The 26,146-nt window shown below is 50.5% G+C and overlaps 1 protein-coding gene across 1 annotated transcript in view; it reads left to right on the top strand.

The window, feature by feature from the left end:
* Window positions 1–26,146, top strand: part of SETD1B (SET domain containing 1B, histone lysine methyltransferase) — a 53,029-nt gene that overhangs the window by 22,382 nt on the left and 4,501 nt on the right. Inside the window, 9 exon segments of the mRNA XM_090062210.1 lie at window positions 9,873–10,640; window positions 13,677–13,847; window positions 14,745–14,832; window positions 16,631–16,848; window positions 17,215–17,317; window positions 18,150–18,629; window positions 19,727–21,295; window positions 24,457–24,623; window positions 25,763–25,894. Coding sequence (XP_089918336.1) covers window positions 9,873–10,640; window positions 13,677–13,847; window positions 14,745–14,832; window positions 16,631–16,848; window positions 17,215–17,317; window positions 18,150–18,629; window positions 19,727–21,295; window positions 24,457–24,623; window positions 25,763–25,894 — 3,696 coding nt within the window.

Here is a 26,146-nt window from a genome sequence, read left to right as displayed (position 1 = left end):
TAATGGGAAGGCTCTTTCCAAATACCAATCTTACTCGGTCTGGGCATTAAGGATGCGTCTGAGAAATGCATCTTATCCGAAGCAGTTGTGTTGGAGTCCTCGTGTTTCACAAGAGCGGCCCCATCCCATCTCAGATCGGTGTGGCCAGTTCTTCATCTTGCACGAGTGTCACAAGCCGTCTTCTCGGAAACCATAGTTGCAGTCGTTATGATTGCAGCCAGGATTATAGCAAAGCCTCAAGATCATCCTTCCCCTTCCCTTTAAAGAATTCTTCCCGGCCCCTTGAAGGAAGAAAGTGCCGTCCCGGCCGACAGAGAGAAGAGGCATGCAGGCGGCCTGCCGGCCCTCCTAGCTCCGAGCGGGCTGAGCAGGACTGCCCAAACGCTCGCGGGGAAGGGAAGGCGCTGGTGAAGCCCAGGCATACAGGTCTCTTGCTCTCTGCGCCTTTTTTGCTGTGTTTCTGTTGTGCCTTTTGGGGAATAGACCGCTCACGTCTTCGGTGCGAGAGAGCTGTTTTGAGTTGCTTTAAGGAGCTGCTGCTCACAAGCTCACGGACAGAAGTTTTCTTGAAGGGAAGTAACACAGCTGGGCTTGCTGGGCTTTGCACCACGGGATTCAGAGAGGGAAAATGATTTATCAAATGCTTTTCTCCCTGGTTGCCCACTGCATCCCAACACCAGTTTTGAGCTCCTAGCTGGGGAAAGCCCTGTGGGTGTGAACTGGCAACACATTATAGATCAGACTCCTTTGTTTGCAGACGGTGGGAGTTCAGCAGAGATGCCCGACCGGAGCCAGACAGTCCGACCGGTCGACGCCTGCCAGCCAGGAGTTGGTATCTCTGCAAGACCAAGCGGACTTTATAGGCAGTTCCCAGCTGGCAGGCTAGGACGCTTTGCAAGTTTATCTGCTTTATTCCATGTGTTGGAGAGCAAAAACTGACCTCACGAGTCACTTTGATGTAGCCACTTAAAATTAAAATGCTGCAAAAGCAGCAGAGAATAATATGAAAGTAAATTCAGAAGTCTGGGAAGTCACGCTCGGATCTAGCTGGTACTAAACTGTGTGATGTGTAGTGGGGGTGTTTGTACGTGGACTCCAGCCTGAGTTTCCATCTTGTAACTTTGATTCTGAAGTGCCACAAACTTTTGGTTGCTAAAACAGTCCTGGTGCGTTTCTGCCACTTGGGGACCCCACTGCGGCGCCCTGGAGCACGCGCGCAGTGTCGCCGGAGGTGGAAACGCTGCCGGGGTTCGCCTTCACCCGGGTGCCGAGGACTCCGAGTCCACCTCGCTTTCTTGCCCGCTGCAGTCTTCCGCAGCCAAGTCTGCAGGGGGGAAGAGGCGGCCTCAGATTCCTGCTCTTTCCAGCCTGGAAAGGCCTTAGATGCAATGCACTGATAGTAGAAATAATGTCAGTAAGCGACACAGAGAAACTCGTTTTGTAGAGATGCCCTCTAGGTCCTGGACCGGCTGGATTTGCCTTGCTTGTTCCCAGCACTGAAGCCCCCGGGCCTTACCTGGGCTCCCCCCAGCCAGCTCAGCCGCTCTGCAATGAAGCAGGGCAGGCTCCCTGACTGATTTAGCACTAGGGGGCCTCTTCACCATCCGTTTATACGTGATTTAACTTGGCTACAGCCTTTGAAGTTAAAGCACAGCCGAAATAGGGAAAGCAGGGCAAAGCGCTCCAAGGCTGACGAGGGACTGGCTCCCCTGGCCTCCTCACCGGGCTCCAAGCAAACAAAGCGCCCACCTGGGAAGCAGCACGGGCCAAACCTTTGCTTTCCTTTTCCTCAGAGCTTGTCCCTGCAGACGCCTGGGAGGCTGCTGTGCGTGACGGCATCCCAGGGGAAGCAGGAAGCGTATTCCCTTCCGGAGAAAGTGCCTTCCTTGCCAGGGATGTCACTAAATGACTGAATATTAAGCCCCCAGCTCAGCTCTTGTTCTGGAAATTGCCCGCTCGCAGAGGGAGGAAAGACTTGACTAAGTCGCATCTGTGCCCGGCAGCGACACTTGTTCAGGATGGGTGAGCCCTGCTGCCAGGTACATCCTCCCCCCACGCAAAGCCCCCAGGCGCTCCTGACCGAGAGTTTAGGGCCTTGGTCGCAGGGAAGTGCACGCCAGCTACTTACACCGGTGTCGCATCTCTTTCTGCGAAGACGTTCTCTGGTCTTTACTTTGAGAGACTGGCTCCCACTGAAGTCCCGCCGGCCCCAGGAGTTCAGCCTCCCGCTCGGACCCGCAGCCCCGCATCCTGCCAGGCTCCTTCACAGATATCGCCCCCACGCACACTTCAAAAATAGCATCCCATGATTTACATGCTAGTCTCTTGATTATTTTTGTTGTTGTAAGCATTCATCTCATGATTTGCGGATCGGGGGGTTGGCAATACTGTGTCCCAGCTTTTCACTGTGGACCGCCAGGAAGCATTTTCATGCCATCGTGCGTCCCTTCACCATCTTAGTTTCCTGGATTGAACTCTTCCAACGCTTCAGCCCAGCTCTTTCAACAATCTAATGCTTTTGAGTAGAAAGAAGACATTTGCCGTGAATAAGTGGCTCTCCCGCCTGTGTTGGCATTAGTCCTACACATTTCTTCGCCCCTCCCCACGAGAGAGCGGGTCTGCTGCTTATTAAAATGCTCAGGTGAGCTGGGCTTGGCTAGCCAACTTGCTTAGATGTTTCCCAGCGCCCTTATCCTGGCTTCTTGCTGCGCGAGGCACGCTCTAATTAGGAACCCGCACCTGAGCCTGGCACATTGTGAGACACAAACACGCGCCAGGGTGGCATTTCTTTACATAGCCGGTCGTCCTTGGAGGGAGCCCCGGCGCGCTGGGGAACCGCACCTTCCAGCCCTCTGCGTTTTGAGGTGGCAGCTGAAGGTTTCCTCTGAGCATTTAAATGAAGCAGTGTCAATTAGGGTGACGGCATTTGATTTTTCTCCTCTCGTTCCAGGAGGGCCCTTTCTGTTTTAATGAGTATGTTCATATTATTATTGCTGTTGTCCTGCTGCAGGAGCGCACCAGACTCTGATCAGTGCTAAGCAGACCACGTGTCCTTTCAGCAAATAACTAACGGTCTAAGGGCATAAGTGGGAACCAGCTAAGACAGAGCATGTGTCAAGTGAGATCCTGCCATTATTTAGTGCTTGGATTGTGGCTGTAGTGTCTGCCCTTAGGTTTACGGTGAGCAGTCAGGATCTAAAGAAGTCTAGCACATCGACAGCCTACCTTTCTGTAACCCAATACAGAGTCTGTCCGGGGCAAGCTTGTTAGCGTTGTCTGCTTTCCTTGCCTAGATTGCTTTCCACTTCTTATGGCACTTCCTTTGAATAACCCACGCTATGAAGGCTTATAAAAACGTAGACTTGTGCGGGTGCCCTTCTTTGATTAAGATAATTTGTTGTTAACACAAGTTACCAGCTAGAAATAATCTTATCATCATCTTACAGCTTATCTGCCCATATACATTTTTCAGTAGTGAAAGCACATGTGACAAAGGAGAAGAACAGGGAACCTTTAAAAAGCATCTTGACGCCCATCTTGCCGGGGTCATCAGACCCCAGCAGTCTTTCCTGCCCAAGTCCCAGGGGGGCTGGACCTGACGACACTCTGAAGTCATCGTCCTAAGAGCAGAGAGCTTGAAGCCACACTGATGCCATGCGGAGCCCAGTCGGCACGAGCGGTGGGTAATGTTGACCAGGAGCAGGAGTCGGGTGGCAGGATGGGTGTAGTGGGCAAATAAAACCAGTGGAGCTCTTGGGAGAAGACCGTTAGCAGAATTTAAGGAGACTGATATAATCCGTGTACTTCCTTGAAGAGCAGCAGAAGTCAAGAGCAGCATGCATGCCGTCTAGGCGAGATGCAGGACTCAAGTAACCAATGTGTCGGGTATTGGGAGAAGGCCGTAATCCGTTGTACCCTCTCTTGAGTATGTGTCTACAGTGTTGTAACTGCAGTGTAGCAGAGAAGTACCTGAGCTCTTCTTAAACTAGCCTTGGGTGCCTGGTTCCTCAAAAGAGCCCAAAAGGGAGTAAAGGATCATTGCCTCACTGTCTAACCAGCTTCTCGGGTGGGTTTTGTAGCCCACACTGAGCTGCATGTTGCCCCAGGCAGGCTGCCGCCAGCTTGCTGCCATCGCAGAGAACATCGGCTCCCAGACAGCCTACAGGACAGGTACGTTGATCAAAGAAAGGTTCATCTCAGGATTGCCGGTAAAATGGAGTAGCTGCTTGCATGTGTCATAAATAGGCGTTTTAGCATTTGTTTCAACCCCATGCTTAGCACCACAAAGCACAATGCACTTCGTGCTAGGTCATGCCGCTGCATCGTTGCACTTCCCGAAAGGCAGCGTGTCGCTCGGAGCTGGGCTGTCTGCTTGACGCGCGGTTCTCCCTGGCAGCATGGGCTAGAGGAAAACCAGACTGGCAGACACCTACAGCCAGCACCTCCCCTCTCTGATTTGGATGATGTGCGGCAAACCGTGCTTTACTGTCGGTGAAAGGGAAGAGGCTGGGTGTGTTGAGTGTGATTTTTTTTTTTTTTTTTTTTTAAGCGCACACATGCACACAATCAAGAAAATCGGTCAGGGCGGGATGTATGCAAGAGAACCACGAGCCACTGTCTTCCCTGGGCCACAGGCTTATCCTTCCCTTGTCGAGCGCAGAGAGCCGGCTGGCAGGAGCACACCCATCAAATCCTGTGCAAAGCAGTGGCGGTAGTCTGGTGGAAGGACCGGGGCTCTGGTCTTACTTTCCACTCCCGACGTGCTGTGCGACCTGGTTACGTCGCACAAGTGCCAGCCCCCAGTGCCGTCGCCTGCAGAGCGCGTGGGCCGTTTGTTTCAGCAGACGAATGCTGCTACGTGCTCCCTTCATGAAGCCTGCTGAGGTCTTCACTTGTCCAAAGTCCAGTGAAATCCTTTAAGTGCTAGGCCTTTTATTATTCTGCAGAGTTATAACAAGTGTTTCTTCACGAAGCAGTATTGATGCCTATTCTAGCTTGCTTGTGAAGCCTTCATGAGATTTGAAATTCCTAAGAATGTTGCCATTTAACTATGAAATATTTGGATTTGTAGTCAGTAGTTTTAAGGACTAAATTCTGCCCCCCATTCACCAGGAGGTGTAGACGAAGGAGGATTTTTGGCTCACTTATCGTATTAAAAAAAGTGTTCCAGTTGGTAAATTTGAAATAATTTGAATGACTGCTTTTTATATTCCACATGCACTTAGATGCAGGGAGCATTTTTTTAACGTGATAAAAAGGAATTTTTGTTTTTGAAACTACGGGAGAAGGAAGTTGAATGCAACATTTTGTTTTCTAAGATGCATGTTGTTGAAGGAGACGGAGAAAGCAAAACTGTTCCCTGGTTTCTGGGGGGGGTTTTGATTGCTAGCTGGAGCGGCCTGTGGACTCGCCACGTCTTGCAAGCAAGTGATGCTTTGTGTCTTCATCAATATTCATGAGCACTTATTACATCATGTCAAATGCTGTTTAACCCGCATTTCATTTTCTTAGTGCTGGATAGTTCATGAGGGATTGCTGACCCTGTGCCGTTCGCCGCACGGTTTTGGGGGAGCAGTCTTTGGCACTGGGTGGTGCAGGCTGCCTTGCACACCTGCACGATGGTCCCGCAGTGCAGATTTGAGCACAAGTGGCTGCAAGCTGTCGGGTTCAGATGACCTGTCAGAGGGCGTGTAGCTGGGATCTCAACACAAGTACCTGGTCAGACTCGTTTAACTTAAAACGAAGTGAATGTATGTGAAATGCACCCGAGTTAGTTCCAGTGAAAGCTTTGACGGGTGAGATGGCCACTCTCAGGCCTCGTCTTCCTGCGTTCACGCTGGCGAGCGCTGTGCTCTAGCTGGGCAGGCCACTGCTTTGGGCCATCAAGTAGTGACTACTTTTGGTCACTGCTCGGAGTTACGCTTGGCTCTGGGATCAGATCTCAAGATGTCATCTTCCTTTTCCTTAACCCTAAAAAGCTCTGCCTGTTGGCAGCTCTCTGTACTGGTATCGGGCATGACAGCTGCTGTTCCGGATGAGCAATGAGGGAGGCTATTTAAAACCAGTTATGCTGAAATGAATCTAAGCAAAGTTGCCTGCCTAAAGCACCTGTGAAACCTGTGCCAGGCGTATAATCAAAGACCTGTTTTGCTAACTCCCGATCTCACCAATGCAAAGTGGGGAGGGCAGTGCCAGTGTCTCGAGTGCGGCACAGCTTGATACCGTTGAAAATGGCTTTTGCTTTTCCTGTGGCAGAAGCGGGCTGCCCTGAAGTCCCTTACAAACTGGCTCTTTGAAATACGAAGATAAGATCCAGAACACGGCCCGAATACGGCCCCGGGGGCTGGTGGAAGTGGGGTGCCCAGGTGGTGCGGGTGCTGCCTGCTTGTTCATTCCCCCCGGGGGGGGACCGCTTGCATCCCGAGCAGAGCGGGTGTGGGGAGAGGGTGCTGCTGCGTCTCGGGCATCCCAGAGAAAACGTTCAGCTTTGTCCGCTGCAAACTGCTGACCCTGGCAAACCCTGGGTCCTGGAAGTCGAATAAAGGATCTCAGTACAGCAGTGTTATTTTCTTTGTGTCTTCCTTTGATTTCTTGCTTCTGTACCGTGATGTCTTTCTTCCCGTTCTTTTTCAGCATTCATGCTTCCCTCCCTTGAACAGAACTTTTCTGTGACTATTCATCCTCTTCAAACGTTTCACCTCTCTTAGCTTCCTTGAAAGCCTCTTTCTTCTAGACGACTGTCTCTTGATTTGACCTCTCTCTCCTAACTTCATGTGGGTTTTTTTTTCCTTTTCCCTTGGTGTCCCCCTGCCGTTTTCTTTCTTCTCTCACTTTCCAGCCCTTTGGGGATAAAAATATCCTGTCCACTCTCCGTAGTCGAGTGAATTGCCAGCCCTGCCGTTGTCAAAAGTCTGGAAATCTGCTGCAGCTTCCCCCCCGCTACAAATGTCAGCCTTCCCATTAAATTACAGCAGTCCTTCAGCCGTGCACCAACCCAAAACCTTGCGTTTGCACTTCTCATTTAAGCGTAGCTTAAAACACCAAATAAAGCTGTTTAAGGGACAAAGTTCTTTAGTAAGTTTGTTTCAGAGAAGCCAGGGTAGCCCTGTTGCCATTCATCTAATTTCACCTTGTAGGTAAGGCCGCCCAAGACGGTGACCTCTGGCTGAATTGGCCCTCGCAGGGTGGCGGGAAGCCAACGAGCACGTCTTTGCGTTATGCTATGAATAGCCCGACGGCGCGGCATTAGTGCAAGCGAGAGGCTTGCTGCTGATTTTTGGCACCTCGCCTTGCTCCATAAAGGCGGTGGCTTGGACTGGATCCTCGGGACCCGGCCGGCCAGCTGCCCAGTGCTGCGGTGGGCTTGGGCGCCCGTGCAGAAGAGGCGGGATGGGAAGACGGCGTCTGCCCAGGGCCACTGACGATGCAGTACCTTCGTTTTCTGCCTTCCTGTCTGGTACTCATGCTCCACCTTGAGGCCGTGCGCTGACTTTCCCATCAGGTCTCGGCACCGCTCGGGCGTCGGGGCGTAGAGCCACTTCTGTCGTAGCTCAGCAAGCCAGACGCGCCAGGCTCTGTAGCCAGTGACAGATATTTTACACTCAGCACCACTTTCGACTGGCCCCGGAGGCTTTTAATGACACTTTTCTCGCTTTGCTTGCTGAAAAATGGGTTTGGTTTCAGAGCAAGCTCCCTGACAGCCTGTCTGCCCGTTCGCCGTGCCCCATTCGCTGCAGCCCTGCCGCTGGGCATGGCAGCGCCGCCCCGACTCGCAGCAGCCCTCGTGCGCGGCGGGCCGTCCGCTGCCTCTCCAGGCGCCAGGAGGGGCTGGGGCAAGGCTGCGAGGTCTCTGAAACGCAACTGGAAATGTTAGGGAGTAAGTCGAGGGCTGCTTGGGATAAAAAGGGTGAGCAGCTGGAAAGCAGGTTGCTGTTCCCCGCCGCAGGCGCGCTCGGTCGTGCAGTGTCAGCCGGTCACCCGGAGCGTGCCGGGGTGGATTTGCACGCTCCCCTGGCAGTGCAGCACCCGCTCTCGGTGGAGCCATTTCCACCTGGGGCACAGAAGAGCTGCAACGGGGGCAGACACAGACTGCTGTTACCTGCCTTTCGGAGGCATCCCTTGCACCTTGCAGGCACTTTTACATGTATGCCGGTGGTTCCTTGCCACTTCCTTGCTTTTTTTTACCATCTCTTCTTTGCCGAGTGGTGGGTTTTAGGTGAGTCACGTTTGGCACTGCCTGGCGCTTCGTTGTTGAGGGACTTGCTGTGGTTGAAAGGTTTCCCTGCCCGATGTTACAAGGCTTGCATTCAGCCTGTTCTCTTGCACTAGAGATGATGTTGGATTAAACCTGCCTAATGCTTCACTTTTTTTTTTTTGCAGCTCTTTTCCAAGTCCCACCAGGTCCAGATTCACAATGGAGCTGGTTCAGCAGGCTTGCCGGCATGTTTGCCCCTCTGCAAGCACAATTCCCAGTTGCGAGCTCCCTGGCGGCTGGCGCAAAGCGGGGGCAGGCGCGGTGGGCTTCGACCGGTCACCGTCTCTTGGGCTGTGAGGTCGGGGGGCTCTTTATTCAGTTCACTTCATGGCAAATGTCGGCTGCTGCTTCTGCCTTCCTGCGCGCGACTCTTGGGAAGGAGGAACTGCTTGCAAAAAATGTATAAGAAAGTGGGTCCAGTAGTGTTCATGCATTGGCTGCGGTCCTACTTCTCAGTGCTGTTAGCTGGAAGAGGGCGAGCTGAAACTGGTGTCCTCCCTATGGGGTCAGAGAGAGGGGAGCATTGCTCAACGTGTTAGTACCAAGACCTGGTTAATAAGGAGCTTCATCCCACTGCGATTGAACTGCCTCTGTGTATCGTGCAGCCCTTGTGCTTTGTTGCTGGAAATCCCTACTCTGTTTCTGTATTTGTCGTGGGCGGGCTCTGATCCTCCTACCTCTGCTTCTAGCGTGACAGGCAGATTTCAAGCCTCGGGTACCCTCCTGGCCCGTGAGATCTCGTTACATGGGACCAGGCCCTGAATGGATGTAGCTGCCCAGTTACTTTTCTGCTGCATCAAGGTATCTCCGCCAGGAGCTTTATGAATCTCAGAACAAGCCATGCCCTTGATTTTTCTTTAATTTATTTGCATAATAGCACCCTTGACCGTTGAGGTGGGACTTAGTATAAAATGCAAAATCTCTTTCCATATTCTGTGCGGTTCAACAGCGTTTGTCCTACGTAGACACGGAGCCAGAGTTTCTTTCTCTTCCCTTTCTTCTGCTCAGAGGATTGCAGGGTTCGGTGTGCAATGCACAGACATTTTCAGTGGATTTGAGGTTCATTTCTAAGTCTGAATCACTCTGGGGTAGTTACAAAGCCTCAGTTCAACAGCAGCAAACATTTAATGCGAGACTAACGTCTTCCTTCTAGTGAGGGATAAATATTGACTGCAGGGGAGAGCTAGGGATTATGATTTAACTTATGCAAGCACTGCCTTATTGGATATCGGTTACCTTTCTTGTAGTTTATTCTCTGTTTTACAATTTATCAGTAGTCTATAAGTAAAGTCTCCACGTCTTTCCCACCAAGTGAGGTCTGGGCTGTGTGTGTTTAACTGAATGCGAGAGCGCTCGCTTGCAGTGTGTAGAAACACGCTGCATAACCTGGGTGGGGAAGGATGTTTCTCTGTCGGACAGCTTCTACCGAAGCACGTCCCAGTATTTCTTTGTGTCCTCTGCCACGTGCCCAGCGGGACCCACCTTCCTGTACGTTGCATTCCTTTAGATGGTTTGCAATTAAAACATGATCCTTGTTTCAAGCAGCCGTTTTACCTTCGCAATACCTTGACCAAAGTTAAAAGCCCGTGTTTCTTCTTCCTTCTCTCCTCTGCTGCAGGGTCAGCATTCGTCAGGGGAGGACATGGAAATATCCGACGATGAAATGAATTCTGCACCAATCACCAGTGCAGAGTGTGCCAAAACCATCGTGGTGAACTCCTCCGTTAACAACTCGGCTGTGATGGCTCCCTCAATACCCATGCCCCCGCCGGGGTTCCCACCTCTTCCGCCCCCGCCCCCGCCCCAGCCAGGCTTCCCGATGCCACCGCCTCTCCCACCGCCGCCTCCACCGACTCACCCAGCGGTCACTGTCCCTCCCCCTCCGCTCCCTGCACCGCCTGGGGTCCCCCCACCTCACATCTTGCCTCCCCTTCCTCCGTTCCACCCGGGCATGTTTCCCGTCATGCAGGTGGATATGATAAGCGTCTTGGGCAACCAGTGGGGTGGCATGCCCATGTCCTTTCAGATGCAAACTCAGATGCTGAGCCGGATGATGCAGGGCCAGAACACCTACCAGTACCCACCGTTCATGGGGGGCCGCATGCAGTTTGTGAATCTTCCTCCCTACCGCCCCTTCTCCATGGGGGCAGTCATTGGCCGCGGGCAGCAGTGGCCCCCGTTGCCCAAGTTTGACCCCTCTGTTCCTCCGCCGGGTTACGAGCCAAAGAAGGAAGACCCGCACAAAGCTACCGTGGACGGCGTCCTCTTGGTGATTGTGAAAGAACTGAAAGCAATCATGAAAAGGGACTTGAACCGCAAGATGGTCGAGGTGGTGGCATTCAGGGCGTTCGATGACTGGTGGGACAAGAAAGAACGTCTGGCAAAGGTAAGAGCTGTCTCTTGCTGTTGTGCGTCGCACCTCTGTGCACGGGGCTGTAGGGGAGGCCCAGGCTCTCCCTTCTCCCAAGAAGTGGTGATTCCTAGCTAGCCACGAGGTTTTCCCTTGGTCATGTGTCCTGTCACCTGCAGGGCTCTGGGCCAGGACTTCAGTGGCAGGCGGGTGTTTCCCAACCCCGCCGTGTAGTTGGGGGACTTCGACTAACATGAAAGCCGAGTGCAGGTAGATTAAAGTTGTAGGGGTCTCTCTAAGAAATACTTGAGCACAGAGTGTCTGATCCTCTCGTGGCCGATTTTAAGGTATATCCCAAGCAGTGAACTGGGCTTGGCAAACACCCCCGTAAAAATGGTGGCCCTCTGAAAATCAATATAAGCCTCAAAACTCTCCTTCTTACAACCTCCAGTTTGTTGCAATAAAACATTTTGCAGCACAGTTACTGAATACCCATCCCCAGTTTGCAAGAATCCCTGCCATGGGGGCTGACTGCAGCGAATGGTCTAATAAGATTGAAGTATAAAATTGCACTATGAAAATGAGATATGAAGTTAACCTACTGCCAATCAGGACTGCCAGAGCTGTTGGCACTTCAGGCCGTAAGCTGATCGTCAGCTGACATCTGGGGAAGCCTCCCTTTACACTGTGCAAGGTATAACGATGACACAATTAGAGGATTTTTGTAGATTTGAAACCTTCTTTAGCATCGGTCATTTTTTAGCATGACACTGGGTGAAGCAGGATTCTTTTGCAATGTCGTAATGGCAGCGGTGTAGCACTGCATCCACTGACACAGTTTAGAGGAAGGACTTAACCAAATAGCAGCAGAACCAGAGGTCCAAACCCAACCCGCACGCTGCCTGGGCCAGGGTTAGCTTCTCAGGCCAGCTGTTTTGAGGTGGGAAGACGGCCTGATAATCAAGCGCTACCCATATTCCGCATTTGATATTCTTGTTCGGTTTGCTCCTTGTTAGCAAATGAGCTGACCTTGTAATTGCCACTTGGCATTTACAGGGAACGTGGGAAAATTGCGTCCATTAACAGCAGTCCAAGGATTCAACCTTCAGATACTGGTTGTGAGGTCACTTTTTTGGCTGTTTGATAATGGATTTTTCAGATTCATTCTTTAGACTCCATTAGATCTAATACGAATCGGATCCTATTGCCCCTCGCTTCAAACCTGTCAGGTCAAAACATGTATATTCTCTTTCAATCCCCCCCAAAGTCTCATGAGCAAGTCTCTGAAGAACTAAAAGGTTCCAGTTATATATTTTCCATTTCGGGTTATAGCGGCCTCTGATGTTCTTTATCGATACGAACTGAGACCCTGGTAACCAAAATCAGACACATCGTTTTTCTTTGGCTTGTATCATTTTGGCCCTATCATGCTGTGCCTACGTTAAAACGCAAGGGAAACCTTCATTAACAGTCTTGGTTTCACTTACAAATTCTGTATGACAGCAAATGAAACCTAATCTTACGTAGGTTTAGGTTTTAAAGGCGTTTGCTTTCTGAATCCATGCAAGGCACACTAGTACTGTTCAGTGCAGATCGCTCCGTCATGACACGGGTGCAGCCCGGTTACTCGGGTAGACATGCGCACCCAGGAAGAACAGCAGGGACAAGTTTCTGGGCTCAGAGGACAAATTGGGACCGTTCCCTCTGAAAGGTAAGTATCCTCCTTTGCGGGTTGTGAGGTCCGGGTGCAGGAATCATTCAAAAAGTTTGCATGTTCACTTCTTCATCAGTGGACGTAGGAGGGTAAGTGATGTGGATCACGATCGCTTCTGCTCATGTCTTTTATGAGGCTGCCTCTTAGATCTAGGTCTGTCGTGTGTGTTTTTCTTTCTTTTCTCCTTTAATGTGAGTTCTGGGTTCGGTCTTCCTCTGCAAGTGGCAGTTTAGGCTGCCACCTTTCTCTGAAGGTGGCAGCCTGAACTGAGGCCCTCGACTTGGTGGTGCTGCCCAGTTGCCTTGTCCAGTGGTCTGAAAGGCTTTGATCCACCCCCTGTTTTAAGTGTGACCTGCCAGCGAGGGGCATTGGCAAGCACGGCTTGGTCCGGAGCAATACGTGGGCGCGGTGAGAACGTTCACTGCTTTCCTTCATCAGGAGCGGCAAAGACAGCTCCACACCTAGTTACTGCTCCCGGAAAAGGCTGCGCGGCACTGCGTATTTGGCAGCAGGAAATCTAAGACGTGCTCTGACTGTTTCTCAAAGCATCTAGTGTGTCACGGTCAGAGAAAACTGCTTATTAAAATGCCCCATGGAAGAAGATTATATACGGTGTATGAGGCGTAGCCAGGTCATTTTCCCCAGCCATTTTAAACCATGGCTTCAGAGAGATCCCAGACCCAACAGGAGGGATCTGAATGCGTTAAAGAGTTTTGCCGCCTTGCTGAGGTTCGCAAAGCTGACGCAGGCCGTCCAGTCTTGCCTGGACTTCATCTTGCCTGTCTCAGCTCTCTGCACCGGTTACCACTGGGAGCAGCTGAGGTTGCAGTGCTCCTGGACATCAAGTGTCTTCGCTTGGGCCTTCAGCACCAGAAAGTAACAGGCAGTTTTAAAAGCTGCTCTCAAGCTTGCCAGGTGAAATTTGGGCTGGTCGGCTTTGCTTTTTCTTTTTCTTTACAAACCCAAATGTCTTCTCAATAATGCGGTGATGAATTCGTTTTGGAAAAAGTGCAAATTGTCCCAAGCGGCACCGCATGCAGGAGGGCCATACACGGGGCACGCCAGCACGTGCGTGTCTGTGGACATGCAGCGCCATGTCACATTTGGCCGGTGGAAACCTGAGCAAGCGCATTCTGTACGCGACGTGTTCCCAGCTGGCCGACGTTCAGACTTTCGAACGAGCTCTTGTATCCCCTGTTTTGAATGGATGCGGCATCCTGGTGCATCTCGAGGAGCTGCCACCCTCAGGAAAACTACCTGTGGTCGTCCTTCCCAGAGCGCTCGAGCTGAGGTGTTTCCTGAGCTTGCGCACCCGCCTGCGTTTTGCCCTTCCTTTAAGTCTGGTTTCTCTCATGCAGGCATCACTCACTCCAGTGAAGTCAGGAGGAGAAATGGAGGAGAAACCAAAGCCGAAGGATCGGATCACATCCTGTCTCTTGGAGAACTGGAACAAAGGAGAAGGGCTGGGCTACGAGGGAATTGGCTTGGGCATTGGGTTGCGAGGGGCCATCCGCCTGCCGTCTTTCAAGGTGAGTCAAAAACCAGCGTGGCAATCATGGCCTCCTTCCTCCCTCCGCATCCCCAGGAGCTGGTAGCACCAGCAGCTCTTTCCCTTTTCTGCTTAGCTTGTTTCCCAGCTGCAAATATAAGAGTCGGGTAAGAAATGAGAAAGGCAGAATCTCATTGCTTTTTGAACCCAAAGTGAATACGTAACATAACATCCAGCCCTGATTACTTCTGCCCTCACTTCTAACCATTACCAGTAGCCTGTGGGAAGGGGGGTCTCTCTCCTCAGGGAAGCTGGGGGTTGCCTGGAGCAGAGGAAATGCTGCGGTGCTAGTTTAAAACCTTGCTTCTGCTAACTAGGACCCAGATTGCTCCCGTGGTTATGGGACCTACTTACACCAGGGTGGGCATGGGTCATATATTCCTTCATTAACACAGTTTAAACTTTCTTGCCAGGTAAACTGCCTAATTTGCGTTAGCAGAAAGAGTGTAAAGTTTGACACGTGTGGATTTTCAAATTGAGTGGGGAGGAGCTGAGGTAGCTGAAGCCTGGTTGCAAAATCCTAGGTTAGCACCGACCATGCTTAGCAGTTTCTTTGAGCTGCCTCTGGCTCTGTTGCATTTCCCCGAGCATCATGGTGGGTGCAAGTTTTCTTCAGGCTGGATTCGTGTATTGGCGTCAGATGCCCATGGGAGACGCCGACCTGATCGTGCCGAGATGGGTGTTAGTCAGGGCAGAATTTCATTCACAGAAATGTTATTTGTGACCAGAACAAAACTGATCAGTCGCTTTTGAGAGGCAGGTGATGCTTTCTGGACCTGCATCGCTCCAGCAAAATAAAGCCACTGCAGTGCTTGCGAAGTTGGTTTCTTGTGTTTTTCGAGCCCTTTGAGACATGCTAATTCTGTTCTTTGCTCAGGTGAAGAGAAAGGAGCCGCCCGAAGCTGCCTCCGCAGGGGATCAGAAGAGGATTAGACCCTCTACTTCTATTGACGATGAAGATGAAGGTTTGCAAACCCTCTGGTCTGTGATTGAAACGCAAAAGCAAATGCAGAACTGTATCAAAGCAGAATCCTTTAAACTGTGTTCGTTTCCAGTTTATCCACCACACCCCAGCACGGTGCCACTGATACGAAAGGTGTCGTGGAAGTCAGCCAGAAAAAGCTGGTTTGCCAGGCACTTGATTTTAAAAATCAGTAATTTGCTGAATTGGGACCATACCCTCCCCCCCACACACACTCAGCATTTTAAAATAGTGTGACCTTGGTAACTTATTTTGCTGCAGACAGAGAAAGCTGCTGCTCCAGGTGGAAGCAGCCTCCCGCCCCCTGGCTCTCCCAGAAGGGCCCAAGTCTTTGGCACCAAATGCCATCTTCCAGCTCTTTCAAGACAAATACAGGTTATATTATAAACTTGCAGCCTGCGAAGGGTGAACACTGTGCCCGTGCACGAAGGACAGGCCTAGGACGCAGCTACGGTAACCAGAGGGCAGCCAGCATAGCAATGGTTCAGCACAAAATCAAGCTTGTACCAGGGGCAGGCTTGGAAAGGAGGTGTGGTAGAGCAGTCTGGCTGGGAGAGGGTGCCAAGGAGTCAGCAGTAGCTGGACGGTGGCTGAGGTTTACTGAGCTTTTGCTTCCTTCTCCCAACTTTGGGCCCGTTCGGTTGGGGTGCCCTGGGGTGGAGCATGTCCCGTTGGCACGTACAGCCTCAGCGAGTGTCGTCACTCCAAGGTGCTGCGTACTACTTCACACTCCAGCCTTTTCTCCCATGTCCGCACTACTAAAACTCTCGCCCAGGCCCTTGCCACCTTCTCTTCTCACTTCTCCAGGCTTCTCTCGCTCACCTTGTCTCCTCCACATCAACTCCAGTCTCCGTTTGTCATCGTCCCGCTCTGTCACTTCACTTGCGCAGCTCCATGCACGGCTCCTTTCTCTCCATCCTTTCGAATGTGGGTCTTTCCACCCCCACCTTCCCAGCAGGGATCAGTAGTCCCGCTCTGCTTCTCCGCCCTAACCCCCTCTTGTGTCACCTTCTCCATCGCGTTCCTCCCCTCTCACCAGCTTCCACAACAGATGTTGTCTTTCTTTCCTGCTGCCCCTTTTGCATGGGACATCCAACCCGAGCAGGCCCAGGTCTTGCTCCCCTTTAAACTCCCTCTCGAGATGTAGGAGCATAGGACTGGAAGGGACCTTGTGGGCCAGCGTCTCCGGTCCTCTACCTTTGCTGGGGACCTTTTATCTATATGGGCCCACAAGAGGAGCCAAGTTTTGTGGGAGAGGGCACAAAGAAATACCAGGAAGTGCTTAGGTAGAAGCTGTTTGATAGAGAAATGTCACTGCCCACCTGTACTACACAGCATGTTTCTATGCAATGCAGGCGAGTGCCCTTTAACTCGGCTCTAAGGAGAGACAAGGGCACCGCCTAGGCACCAAATGTAAAATAAAGCCCAGGAAGCCTGTGATAAGTTGCACCGGCTGCTGGTCCCCCCAGGACACCTATATAATCACTGTTTTTGTTCATCTGTATCAAAATGAAACCCACAAACCACTAGACACCTGCCACAGTAACACTGCTCCTTTCTCGTCCACATACGTCCTCTCCTTCTGCTTGTTGCACCCACCCATTGTGTCATTTGTTAAATTGCAAGGTGAATTTGGAGCAGAGGTGGCCTTTCCCATAGCACCCTGGCCTTGCTGCTCTTGAGAGGCCAGTGTGAGGAGCTTACATGCGCTGTCTGACCCCTTCATAGTCTTTGTGTGAGAGTGTCCATTGCAACTGTCTCCTCTTGTCTTCGTCCACCAGAATCTGAGAGGGACAGAGATGTGCCCGACGTATCTTCCGACCTGTCCAAGAGCAATGCAGAAGCAGTAGGAGTTCGGAGGCGGCCAGCAAGACCACTGGAACTGGACAGCGAGGGGGAGGAAGGTGATGAGACTTCGGGCAAAGAAGAAGAATCCTCATCAGAAAAGGAAGAAGAGCCGGAGGAAGAGGGAGGACTGGTGAAAGCAGTGCCTAGCAAGGTGCGTGGCATTTCCTACCAAGGTTTTATTTAATTAACCTGGGGAGCTCTGCTCTCAGCTCGGAGACTCTGCTTTTGACTAAGATCAGTGTCTGAGTCGAGAGTCTTGGTCAGGAATCTCAGTAAATGTCATTCCTCGCAGATTCATCATCTGTTAATACGCCTTTTATTTGATATTATTGGAGCCGAATGGCAGCCACTGGTTTACTGGTGCACAGTCAGATTGTGTCCCCCACACCACTGCCTGCTTAGGCTGGTTTGTGCACTTGTTACCGGGATACTCTAAATCCTTAGGAATGTATTGAAGCAGATGCAGTTTTCGAAAAGGGAAAGTTGTCATAAAATGTTCAACTTCTTTCTCCCAAAGGAGGAAGAGGAGGAAGATGCTGATGAAGAGGAAGAGGAGGAGGAGGATGAAGAAGCAGGCATAGAAATGAATGAAAAGGAAGAGGAGCCAGACTCTGAGGAAGGTGAGCAGTCACTCTGGAAATGGGGGGAACAGGAGTTTGGGGTTCAGATTCATGGTTTGGCAGCAGCAAGGCCAATCAGGAGGCCCTCCTGTACCACCTTATCATGTATTTCTGCACACATTGGATACTTGGAGTAGTGAAAATAGTTATGAGCCTGGGGGACAGGACTGGTGAGGAGAGGCTGAGGGAAATGGGCTGATTTAGTCTGCAGAAGAGAAAGCTGAGGGGGACTGAACAGCAGCCGTCAACCTTTAATAGCAGCCTTTGGAAGGCGAGGTCCAAAGAGGCTGGGGCTGGGCTGGTCTCAGTGGGGGCAGATGACAGGACAAGGAGCAATGGGCTTGGGCTGCAGCAAGGAAAGTTGAGGTTGGATATTAGGGAAAACTTTCTCATGAGGAGGGTGGTGAAGCACTGGGACAGGCTCCCCAGAGAGGTGGTGGCATCTCTGTCCTTAGAGGCTTTTAAGGCCCATAAAGCCTTGGCTGGGATGTTATACTTGGAGCTGGTCCTGCTTTGAGCAGGAGGTTGGACAAGATGACCCCCCTTCCAGCCCTCATTTTCTGTGTTTCTATGATACTGTTTGGTGGCTTTTCCTTGGGAGCACAGAGCTTCAGAGCGACGATATTTCTGTTTCATGTAATTGAAGAATATGGGTTTTTCTGCATTGATTTTCAGACTTCTAGGAATAAGCTTTTGCCTTAAAAAAAAAGCCTGAAAATCAAGGTGGGGGGAGGAAATCCTGAAAGCCTAAGGAGTGGAAAGTAAGTTCTGTGGTTTCCTTTTATGACCTCTGCATAAACGGGAAAGCAGTAACAACTTCTTGTCCTTGTAGAAGATGCAGCGAGCCCCTCATCTTCCAAAGCTGAAGTCGAATCCTCTGATGAAAGCGAGGACTCCTCGGAGTTTGAGTCCAGTTCTGATTCTGATGAAGATGAGGAGGAAGACGAGGAGGAGGAGGAAGATGAGGAGGAAGAGGAAGAAGAAGATGAGGTGGAAGAGGAGGCAGTGGCTGAAGACCAAGACAGAGAAGGCATGATGGCTGAAACCGAGCTTCAGCCTGCCAATCAAGAACCACCCGATGAAGAAAAAGAGACCATCCTGGAGCTGTATCCGGTGGATGACTACATGGATGCAACCAGCCTGGAGCTAGGGGGACCAGCCTTGGTTGAAAAAACAGAAGAAATGGAAGAAATCAAGCCAGGAGAAAATGAATGTAGTGAAGTGCCAGAAGCGTCTATCGCTGCTGAAACGCTGGTGGACATGGAGCGAGAACAGGAAGAAAAGCTCATGCCGTCCCCGATCTGCGTGCCAGGTATGGCTTTTCACGGGGCTTTTTTGTCACCACTGAATCCAAGGACTGTATTCTCGCGCTGCCCAGTACACATGCTGTACGTGTCTCTCTCGTTCAGTCCTGCGAGGACTTGAAATTTAACACCACAGTGCTTGCCCCCGTAGGACAAAGCAGCAGCTTTCTAGCACAGACTTGTGTCTTTGGAGGACACAGAGCATTTTTGGTGGATTCTGGAGACAGCTGCAGGAAATGTGGGCAGGCAGCAGGGCATCGCGTTGGAGGCGGGCTGTGGAAATGGGGGTGAATTCATCTGTGCTTTCTTTTAAGACACTCCAGCTGTGTCACTCAAAAGTCAAGTGATTAGACCTTCCTGTGCAGATCAGCCATCCCTCTGCATGCCTTAGTTCAGGCTGGGGAGGACTTTCCCTCTGACTTTCCAGACACTTCCACACTCTTTTTAATTGCACTTGAAAATGTTATTTCAAGATGCCTGGTAGATCCTGCGCTGGGTCCTTTTGGCCTGGGCCCTGAGGAGGTAAATAAAATCCAGACAAATGAGAGTGTTACTGCTAGAGCAGCATATAAATTGCCTCATTGATACAATCTGAATGTATCCTCATTCATTACAAGGGCTTCCCATTTCTTTCACGTCATGTTCAAGAGCATTAAACTTCTCTCTTCCCTGCCCTGTTCCCATCCTTGGAGAGCTGAGCTCTTTTGTTGGCCCTGCAGTTAGTTTACCTCCTCCATTAAAAAAAATAATTGACAGCTCAAGGCTCTGACAACCTGTAAACTAATACCCTCTCCCGACATCCACTAAAGCTTTTTCTGGCCATAAAAAGCCAGCCGAGGGTTTTGTAAGCAGGAAGCCTTAGTTTTACCCTGTATAGTACCTAATGCTCAAATTAATAGTATGGTGTTTTTTTTTCCTGGTCCATTAGGGATATCTGCGGTGGCTTCTAATTACTCTGCTGTATGTGCTTCCAAAACGCGAAGTGCTGGAGCTTCGTAGCCTCCCCATGGATCTGAGCTGGCTGCGTGCTCGCAGCGTCTTTAGCACGTGCGCTGGGACGCGCTTAGTGACTGGGCGGAGGTAACTCTCTTCTCTTTTCCCGCAGTGGGGGAGTCTGAACCAGATGCCGAGCTCGAGCCTGAAGCACTAGAAGGTCCAAAGCCTGAATCTCACGGTGAAGAAGAGAGCACCTGTCCCCCGACACCAGTGGGAGCATTTGGAGAACCTCTGCCCAGCAAGAGCAGCTTCTTCAGCAAGTCCGACGACAGCGATGTAGAAGCGCGAGTGAAGGTGAGGGTTTCCTCTGCAGCAGAGGAAGAGGACAGACTGCCTCGGACTCCTGGACGGGAGGCGATGGTCCATTCAGATCCTGATACTCCCATACTTCCCGCTCATAAGGTGCCACCCTCCACGCTTCCCCTGCCATCCACACCCAGCAAAGAGGATCCTTTGCTCCCTCCGGAGAGGTTCCCAGAACAGCTGACTGTGACCAAAACATCCCTGGAGGAGGATATCCCCCGGACACCTGGGCGGGACATTGCAGCCAAGTCTCCGCATGTCCTTGCAAAGTCGCAGAGTACCGACACTATTCCAGTCACCCCCGGCAGCGATGGCCCGCTCACAGGGAGCAGCCTGGCCTTAAGTTCTCCCCAGGTCCCAGGGAGCCCCTTTTCCTACCCATCCCAGTCTCCTGGGATCAACAGTGGCATTCCTCGAACTCCCGGGAGGGATTTTAACTTCACGCCTACGTTCTCAGAGACCGGTGCTACCATTCCTTGCCTGTTGTCTGGCAAGAAGCCATCCGAGGATGAGCTAGATGAGAAACCTTTTAAAGAACCTCCTAGTGCTTCCTTAATGGTCAGCGTGAACAGTGTTCCTTCCCCCATTCCCTTCGCCAGCCCTCCCAACGCAGATTTCCACACAGACCTAGAGTTGCCACCCGTCGAGGTGGTCCCGGGATCAGCTCTGCCATGCACACCAGCAGACGGGAAGGTATCCCGAGAGGAATGCAAGGCAGAAGCAAAATCCGTTTTGCTCTTGCCAGAAGCACCTCTCATTGCTGCTGCTATTCTTCCTCCCCCTCCTCCTCCTCCTCCTTCCGTTCTGCCCCCCAAAAGGAAACCGGGTCGGCCGAAACGATCGCCCCCTTCTGTCCTTTCGCTCGATGCCTATTCTGGCAGACCCGTGGATCCTCCTCCTGTCCCAGTTGCCTTGATGGAAAGTGCTGTGAGCAAAGAGCTGCTGGGTGGACATCCCGATGCTTTTTATGGATTGAAAGTTCCCGAAGCGGTCACCCTGGACTTCAGGAATGACGGCTTCCACGAGAAGGTGCCCCCAGAGGCTGTAGCAGAGAAACTCCCGTTTAAGGAACTGGAGAACCAGTGGAACGAGGATTTCAAAGAAGAAGAGCTTCACGTGAAACCTAAAAGACAGTGGCGAAGGCAGAAGAAGACACCTGAGGACATCCCACTTATTCCTTCCCCAGAGTATTCCCCACCCCGGCCTGTCTTCAGGCCCCGCTCCGAGTTTGAGGAGATGACCATTTTGTACGATATTTGGAACGGAGGAATAGATGAAGAAGATATCAAGTTCATGTGTATCACGTATGACCGCTTGTTGCAGCAGGATAATGGTATGGACTGGCTCAACGATACCCTTTGGGTATACCATCCTCATATCCTTTCTCGCCGGCGTTGTGTATTCTGCAGAAATACCGTTTTCCATGCAGTGGTTATTGTTCTAATCATAGTCTTCCCTTACAGGACCCAATTAATTGCTGGCGTAACCGTAGACTTAATAGGATTGCATTTATTTATCAGCTGCGAATTCAGCTCACGAAGAATGTTTTAATCACAGAAGTGGGCAAGCCCAGATTTGGTGGACAAGATTTCTGATTTCTGTATTTCAAGCTGAACAAGAAGCAAGCACTGCAAGAAAATCTGTATGCACAGCCCTTCTTGGGAAATTGCCATTCCAGACTGAAGCTCTTCTGTCTGGGTCTAAACCAGACCTTTCTTAGGTTTGCCCGGTGTTCGTTTCTGTGCCTCAGCTGGAGGATGCTTTCGCTGGGGTAGAATTTGCTGTAGGAAATCTCACCATCTGCCCCCAAATAGTTTTCTTTCAGTGCTTGCAGCTTAACAGGCTTTGACTTAAAATAGTAATGATACGAGTGCTGACGTGTAGAGACACGTGAGCAGGTAGTCGAACAGCCCATGCTGTAGTTGATGGCTTTTGGTACTTTGGTGAGAGCAGTAGGATTCAAAGTGCTAACTGCTCATTGGCAACAATAAGCTTTAATGCGTATTTTGATATCCCTCTCCGAAACAAGTGCAAAGGTCCTGTAGCTGCCCGGACGTAATCTTAAAATGCTCATTACATTTTTAGCCTGAAAATACACATTGAGGGAAAATATCCCATCCCATCCCATTTGGCCACAGGTAAAATGGTGTTTTGTTTTGGGGTTTTGTAGAAAATGTATGTAAAACATGCCTCAGACTAGTAAGAGTGACAAAACTGGTACGGGCTTTTCTAATTCTTTGTTTTGTTTCCTAATTCAAAGGGCACAATTTAATGACACCACATCAGACTAACCTCTGATTCTCTGCCTTTTGGGGGCATATGTCATATCTTTGGAAAAGTATTTATTTTACTTGTTAGGGAAAATCCAGCTGGAGAGAAAATTAACTGTCCCTCATAGTTTTTGGCATATGGCCATTATAAAACCACTTATTTTAAAATATCTTTTGCCGTCCTCCTTTGAAAACTCAGTCACAAGAATAAATCTGTTATAAAATTAAAGGTAACTGGCTTCCACTTCTAGCGTTTCATGTGGCAGGGAAGGGGTGGGCAGGACAGCGGAAGGCAGACGTGATTTCCTTTAAAGAAGTTTTATGCACAGTGGTATTTTGGCAACTTGCATAATAGCGACGTTTGAGATTTTGAACTCTACCAGCAGAAGTTACTCTGCCACCAGCCCCACAGCCACTTTCTGATCCAGTTATAAGTAATCTGTAATTTCCCAGTGAAGCCTCCAGTACTACACCATTACATAGGTGACTTTATACAAGTATTATTTCAGGGCTTATATTTCTTACAGCAAAGCTGTAATCCAAGTTGTGGAAGATTTTCATGGCTGTTTGTTCTTGTTATAAGCGTTTTGATTCAATCCCACAGTGTAAGAGCCCGTGATATAAATGCAGAAAGCATCCTTCAGTGGACCAAAAGGGTCACGAGCATCATCGAGCACACGTTTATGGCACAAGCTCCCAGATGATACAACTCCACGGCCGTGCATATATCACTTATTCTGGAAGCGGGCGTGCTTGGGAGTGTAAACCAGCTGCCACCTGAATACAGATGTGTTTTAACATTGGCTGACGGACGTTTTGTTAAAAGATGAGGCATTTTCAAGGTGTAAGGAGTCGGTTATGTTTTGCCAGGTTAACTGTAGTCCCCAAAACCTTCTTTAGGTTAGATACACCTTTGAGAGTGAATGAAATAGTTTTTCAAGCTAATTATTCCTCATCTTTTCCTTGTGGTGGTAAACTGTGCTGGTTATTTCACTTGTACATCCAGTTTCCTTGTTCACTTCTCTTGCATTAACACAGCCTGCAAAGATGGGAAAGTTGTTTTTTAAAGTAAAAAATACAATCTCTGTTAGCAGGGAAAATCCTGCAAGTAGTTGGCTTTCCCAAGGGGAAAAAGACTAAATGTGGCTGGCTGACATCCTTTTAATTAATTTTACTTTTCATGCAGCTGGGGAAAAAGTTTGGCCAATCATTTTCTTCTTTTTCTGATTAAATATGAAACATTTAAAGATGCCGCTAACCAATGCGCATACACAAAGCAGCTGAGGACAGTCAGTAATGGGCATCCATCTGGTAATAGTTGAAATGGTTGCTGAACTCAAAAGCTCATTTTAAGACTGTATGGTGAAAATGAAGAGTGGTGTCAGTTTTTTGTCTTCTGGTTTGATGGTGCATAACAATGCTTTGTCTTCCTGTATTACCTTACCCTAGGACCTGCAAAAGAAAGACTCTTGTCCCAGCCTCCTAGTGCCAGGGTCTCACCCCCGGCAGACAGGGCCAGTGGCAGAGCTGGTCCCAGCCCTGCCCTCTGCGCAGCACCTCTTCCCAGACCCACGTTAAGGGGAGAAGAGGGGCTCTGAATGATTCCTGTTCTGTTTTCCAACCAGGGTCGCCTGGCTTTAGGTTTGAATTGACTGAACAGCTCAGAAGGGGTTTGGGAATGTGGGCACAGGGTCTGTCCGAGTCTATGGGAGCCTGCTGTCGATGCATGGACCTTGGGCTATTTTTCTCTGCTTCATTGTGTATCTTCATATTCCTTTTCTCCTTTGCTGTCCCAGAGCATCGCAGGTACAAATGAAGGGAGTGTGCCAGGCTCCTGTAGGCAGGCAGGGCATTTGGGGTTTGTTTACAAACCTGAACACCTCTCTTGTTTCTGGAGCCCATGGAGGGGGCCAGATTGTCGTCCTTGGACACAGATGTCCGTGCGGTAATGGCGCATCATGTGCAGCACAGATAGTGTCAGGATAAACTTGCCCCATGCTGCCGCATCCCCAGCCTAGCAGCGAGACTTTAGATGGACTTCCTCTGGCCATTCAGTCCCTCTTTGATGAGATGGCTAGCTAGCAGTGACGGTGGTGGCATTTGTCCTGAAGCAGATGTCTTGGGTCACGTCATGTCCTTTTCCGTTCTCTAGCCACTTGCTTTGGTTTTTTTAGCATTGGATGTGCTTATGCGCCTGCAAGAACCAACCTCTTGTGTTGGTGCTGCTTTCCATGCGTAGCCTGTTTTCTCCTTAACTTCATTCCACCTACCAGCTTTTCCACCCCTAAGAAGAAGAAGCGGGATGACGGGATGCGGGAGCACGTTACTGGCTGTGCGCGAAGCGAAGGCTATTACAAAATCGATAAGAAGGACAAACTTAAATACCTCAACAACAGCCGTGCGTTCGCAGAGGAGCCACCAGCTGATACACAGGTGAGGAGCTGCATACCACTGCTTACTCCCTTACCTTACCAGGATCGGGCTTGAACTCTTCTGTTGGCAACGCGGGAACAATGCTTTTCTCTCCAGTGTGGAATGAAGTTAGTCTCCCAGCCCAGTTGCAGGGGGGCCGTATTATCTTTCAGAGGTGAGAGACCTCCATTTCTCTTAGTTGAGCATCACTAACTGCTCCTGGGATTTGTATCATAGCTGGTTTATTCTTCCCCAAATGCTTGGGGACATTTCACTGGTAGCTGTACTGAGTCGGTCCTGATGTCCGCTCATATTTTGCGGTGCTTTGCAATGTTCCATAAATCTATCCGAAAGGCCGCATGAGGGTTGTGAGGTATTACGCTGCAGACAAGGAGCTGATACGCAGTGATTAGAGGCATGGAAGGGTCTCTACGTGATGATGAGGAGACTGAGTTGAATGCACATATATACACATTGGCCAAAGATAAAAGCAGGTAAACCGAGCACTCCAGTGCGCTAGAAAGAGCGGTCGCTGGGTGAAGCTGAAAAGCACTGAATTTAAGACGCAGGCCATAAACCACTGCTTGACACGAAGCTTAAATAAATAACCTACTGAACCGCTGTCCACCTGGCGTCAGGACGGCCAAGAGTTCAGTAGGGTTCAAGAAAGGATTAGACTTTGCATGGGTAATGTTGAAGTCTGGACTCGATTTAAAACGTTTGTGTTGTAAACCCTGTACGCTGAGGGATAAACTGGCCACCGACTGACTAGGATTAGGGAGCAACCTACACCAGGTGCACGTGAAGCAGAACTTGTGCGCCGCGAGAGACCTGGGCCTTCCCTGGAAATATCTGGCACGGGCGCCCATCGGCCTGGGCAACAGGCTGCACGAACTGTTGATTAGCTCAAGTCTGCTCCTGTGGCAGTGACGGGAGCCCAGCCTCTCCGATGCACCCAGCTGCTAGTCCCCACTGCCGAGAGTCGAGGGAGGGAGGGCTAGCCTTGCCGACCGGTAGTAAGAAATGTGCTGGTTGCTGGGGCACGTAACATGGCTCCTCTGGCTCAGGTTTGGCATCTCACCTGCCTTCAGCAAACGTGTGATTCAGTTTAACAAGTGGATTGCTCTAAATCTGACTTCTTTTTCTCTCCTTGATCTCAGGGAATGAGCATCCCTGCTCAGCCTCATGCTTCCACCCGGGCTGGCTCTGAGAGGAGGTCGGAGCAGCGCAGGCTTCTCTCGTCTTTCACCGGGAGCTGCGACAGCGACTTACTCAAATTCAACCAGCTCAAGGTAAGTCACACAGCCAGGCTTTCCCTCTGTGTGCTGGAAAGTGCAGGGGAGGGTGGGGGCAGACTAGAGCAAGCTGACGCAAGAAGCCGCAGCACCCCATGACTCGTAAATCTAGCACTGATTTTCCTGTGCCACGTTGCATTGCGTAGTGTTCCTTACTGTGTCCGGGAGCAAGAGCTCCTCAGAATAATCTGCGTCCCATGGCAGAAAGCTCTTTGCTGAGAGTGATTTGACTGCATGAGCAAGGGGGCT

The sequence above is a fragment of the Crocodylus siamensis genome, chromosome 9, assembly GCF_052110815.1.
Source record: "Crocodylus siamensis isolate JL-2025a chromosome 9, ASM5211081v1, whole genome shotgun sequence".
NCBI classification, from domain to species: domain Eukaryota; kingdom Metazoa; phylum Chordata; order Crocodylia; family Crocodylidae; genus Crocodylus; species Crocodylus siamensis.
This window is presented reverse-complemented; position numbering and strand designations above follow the sequence as displayed.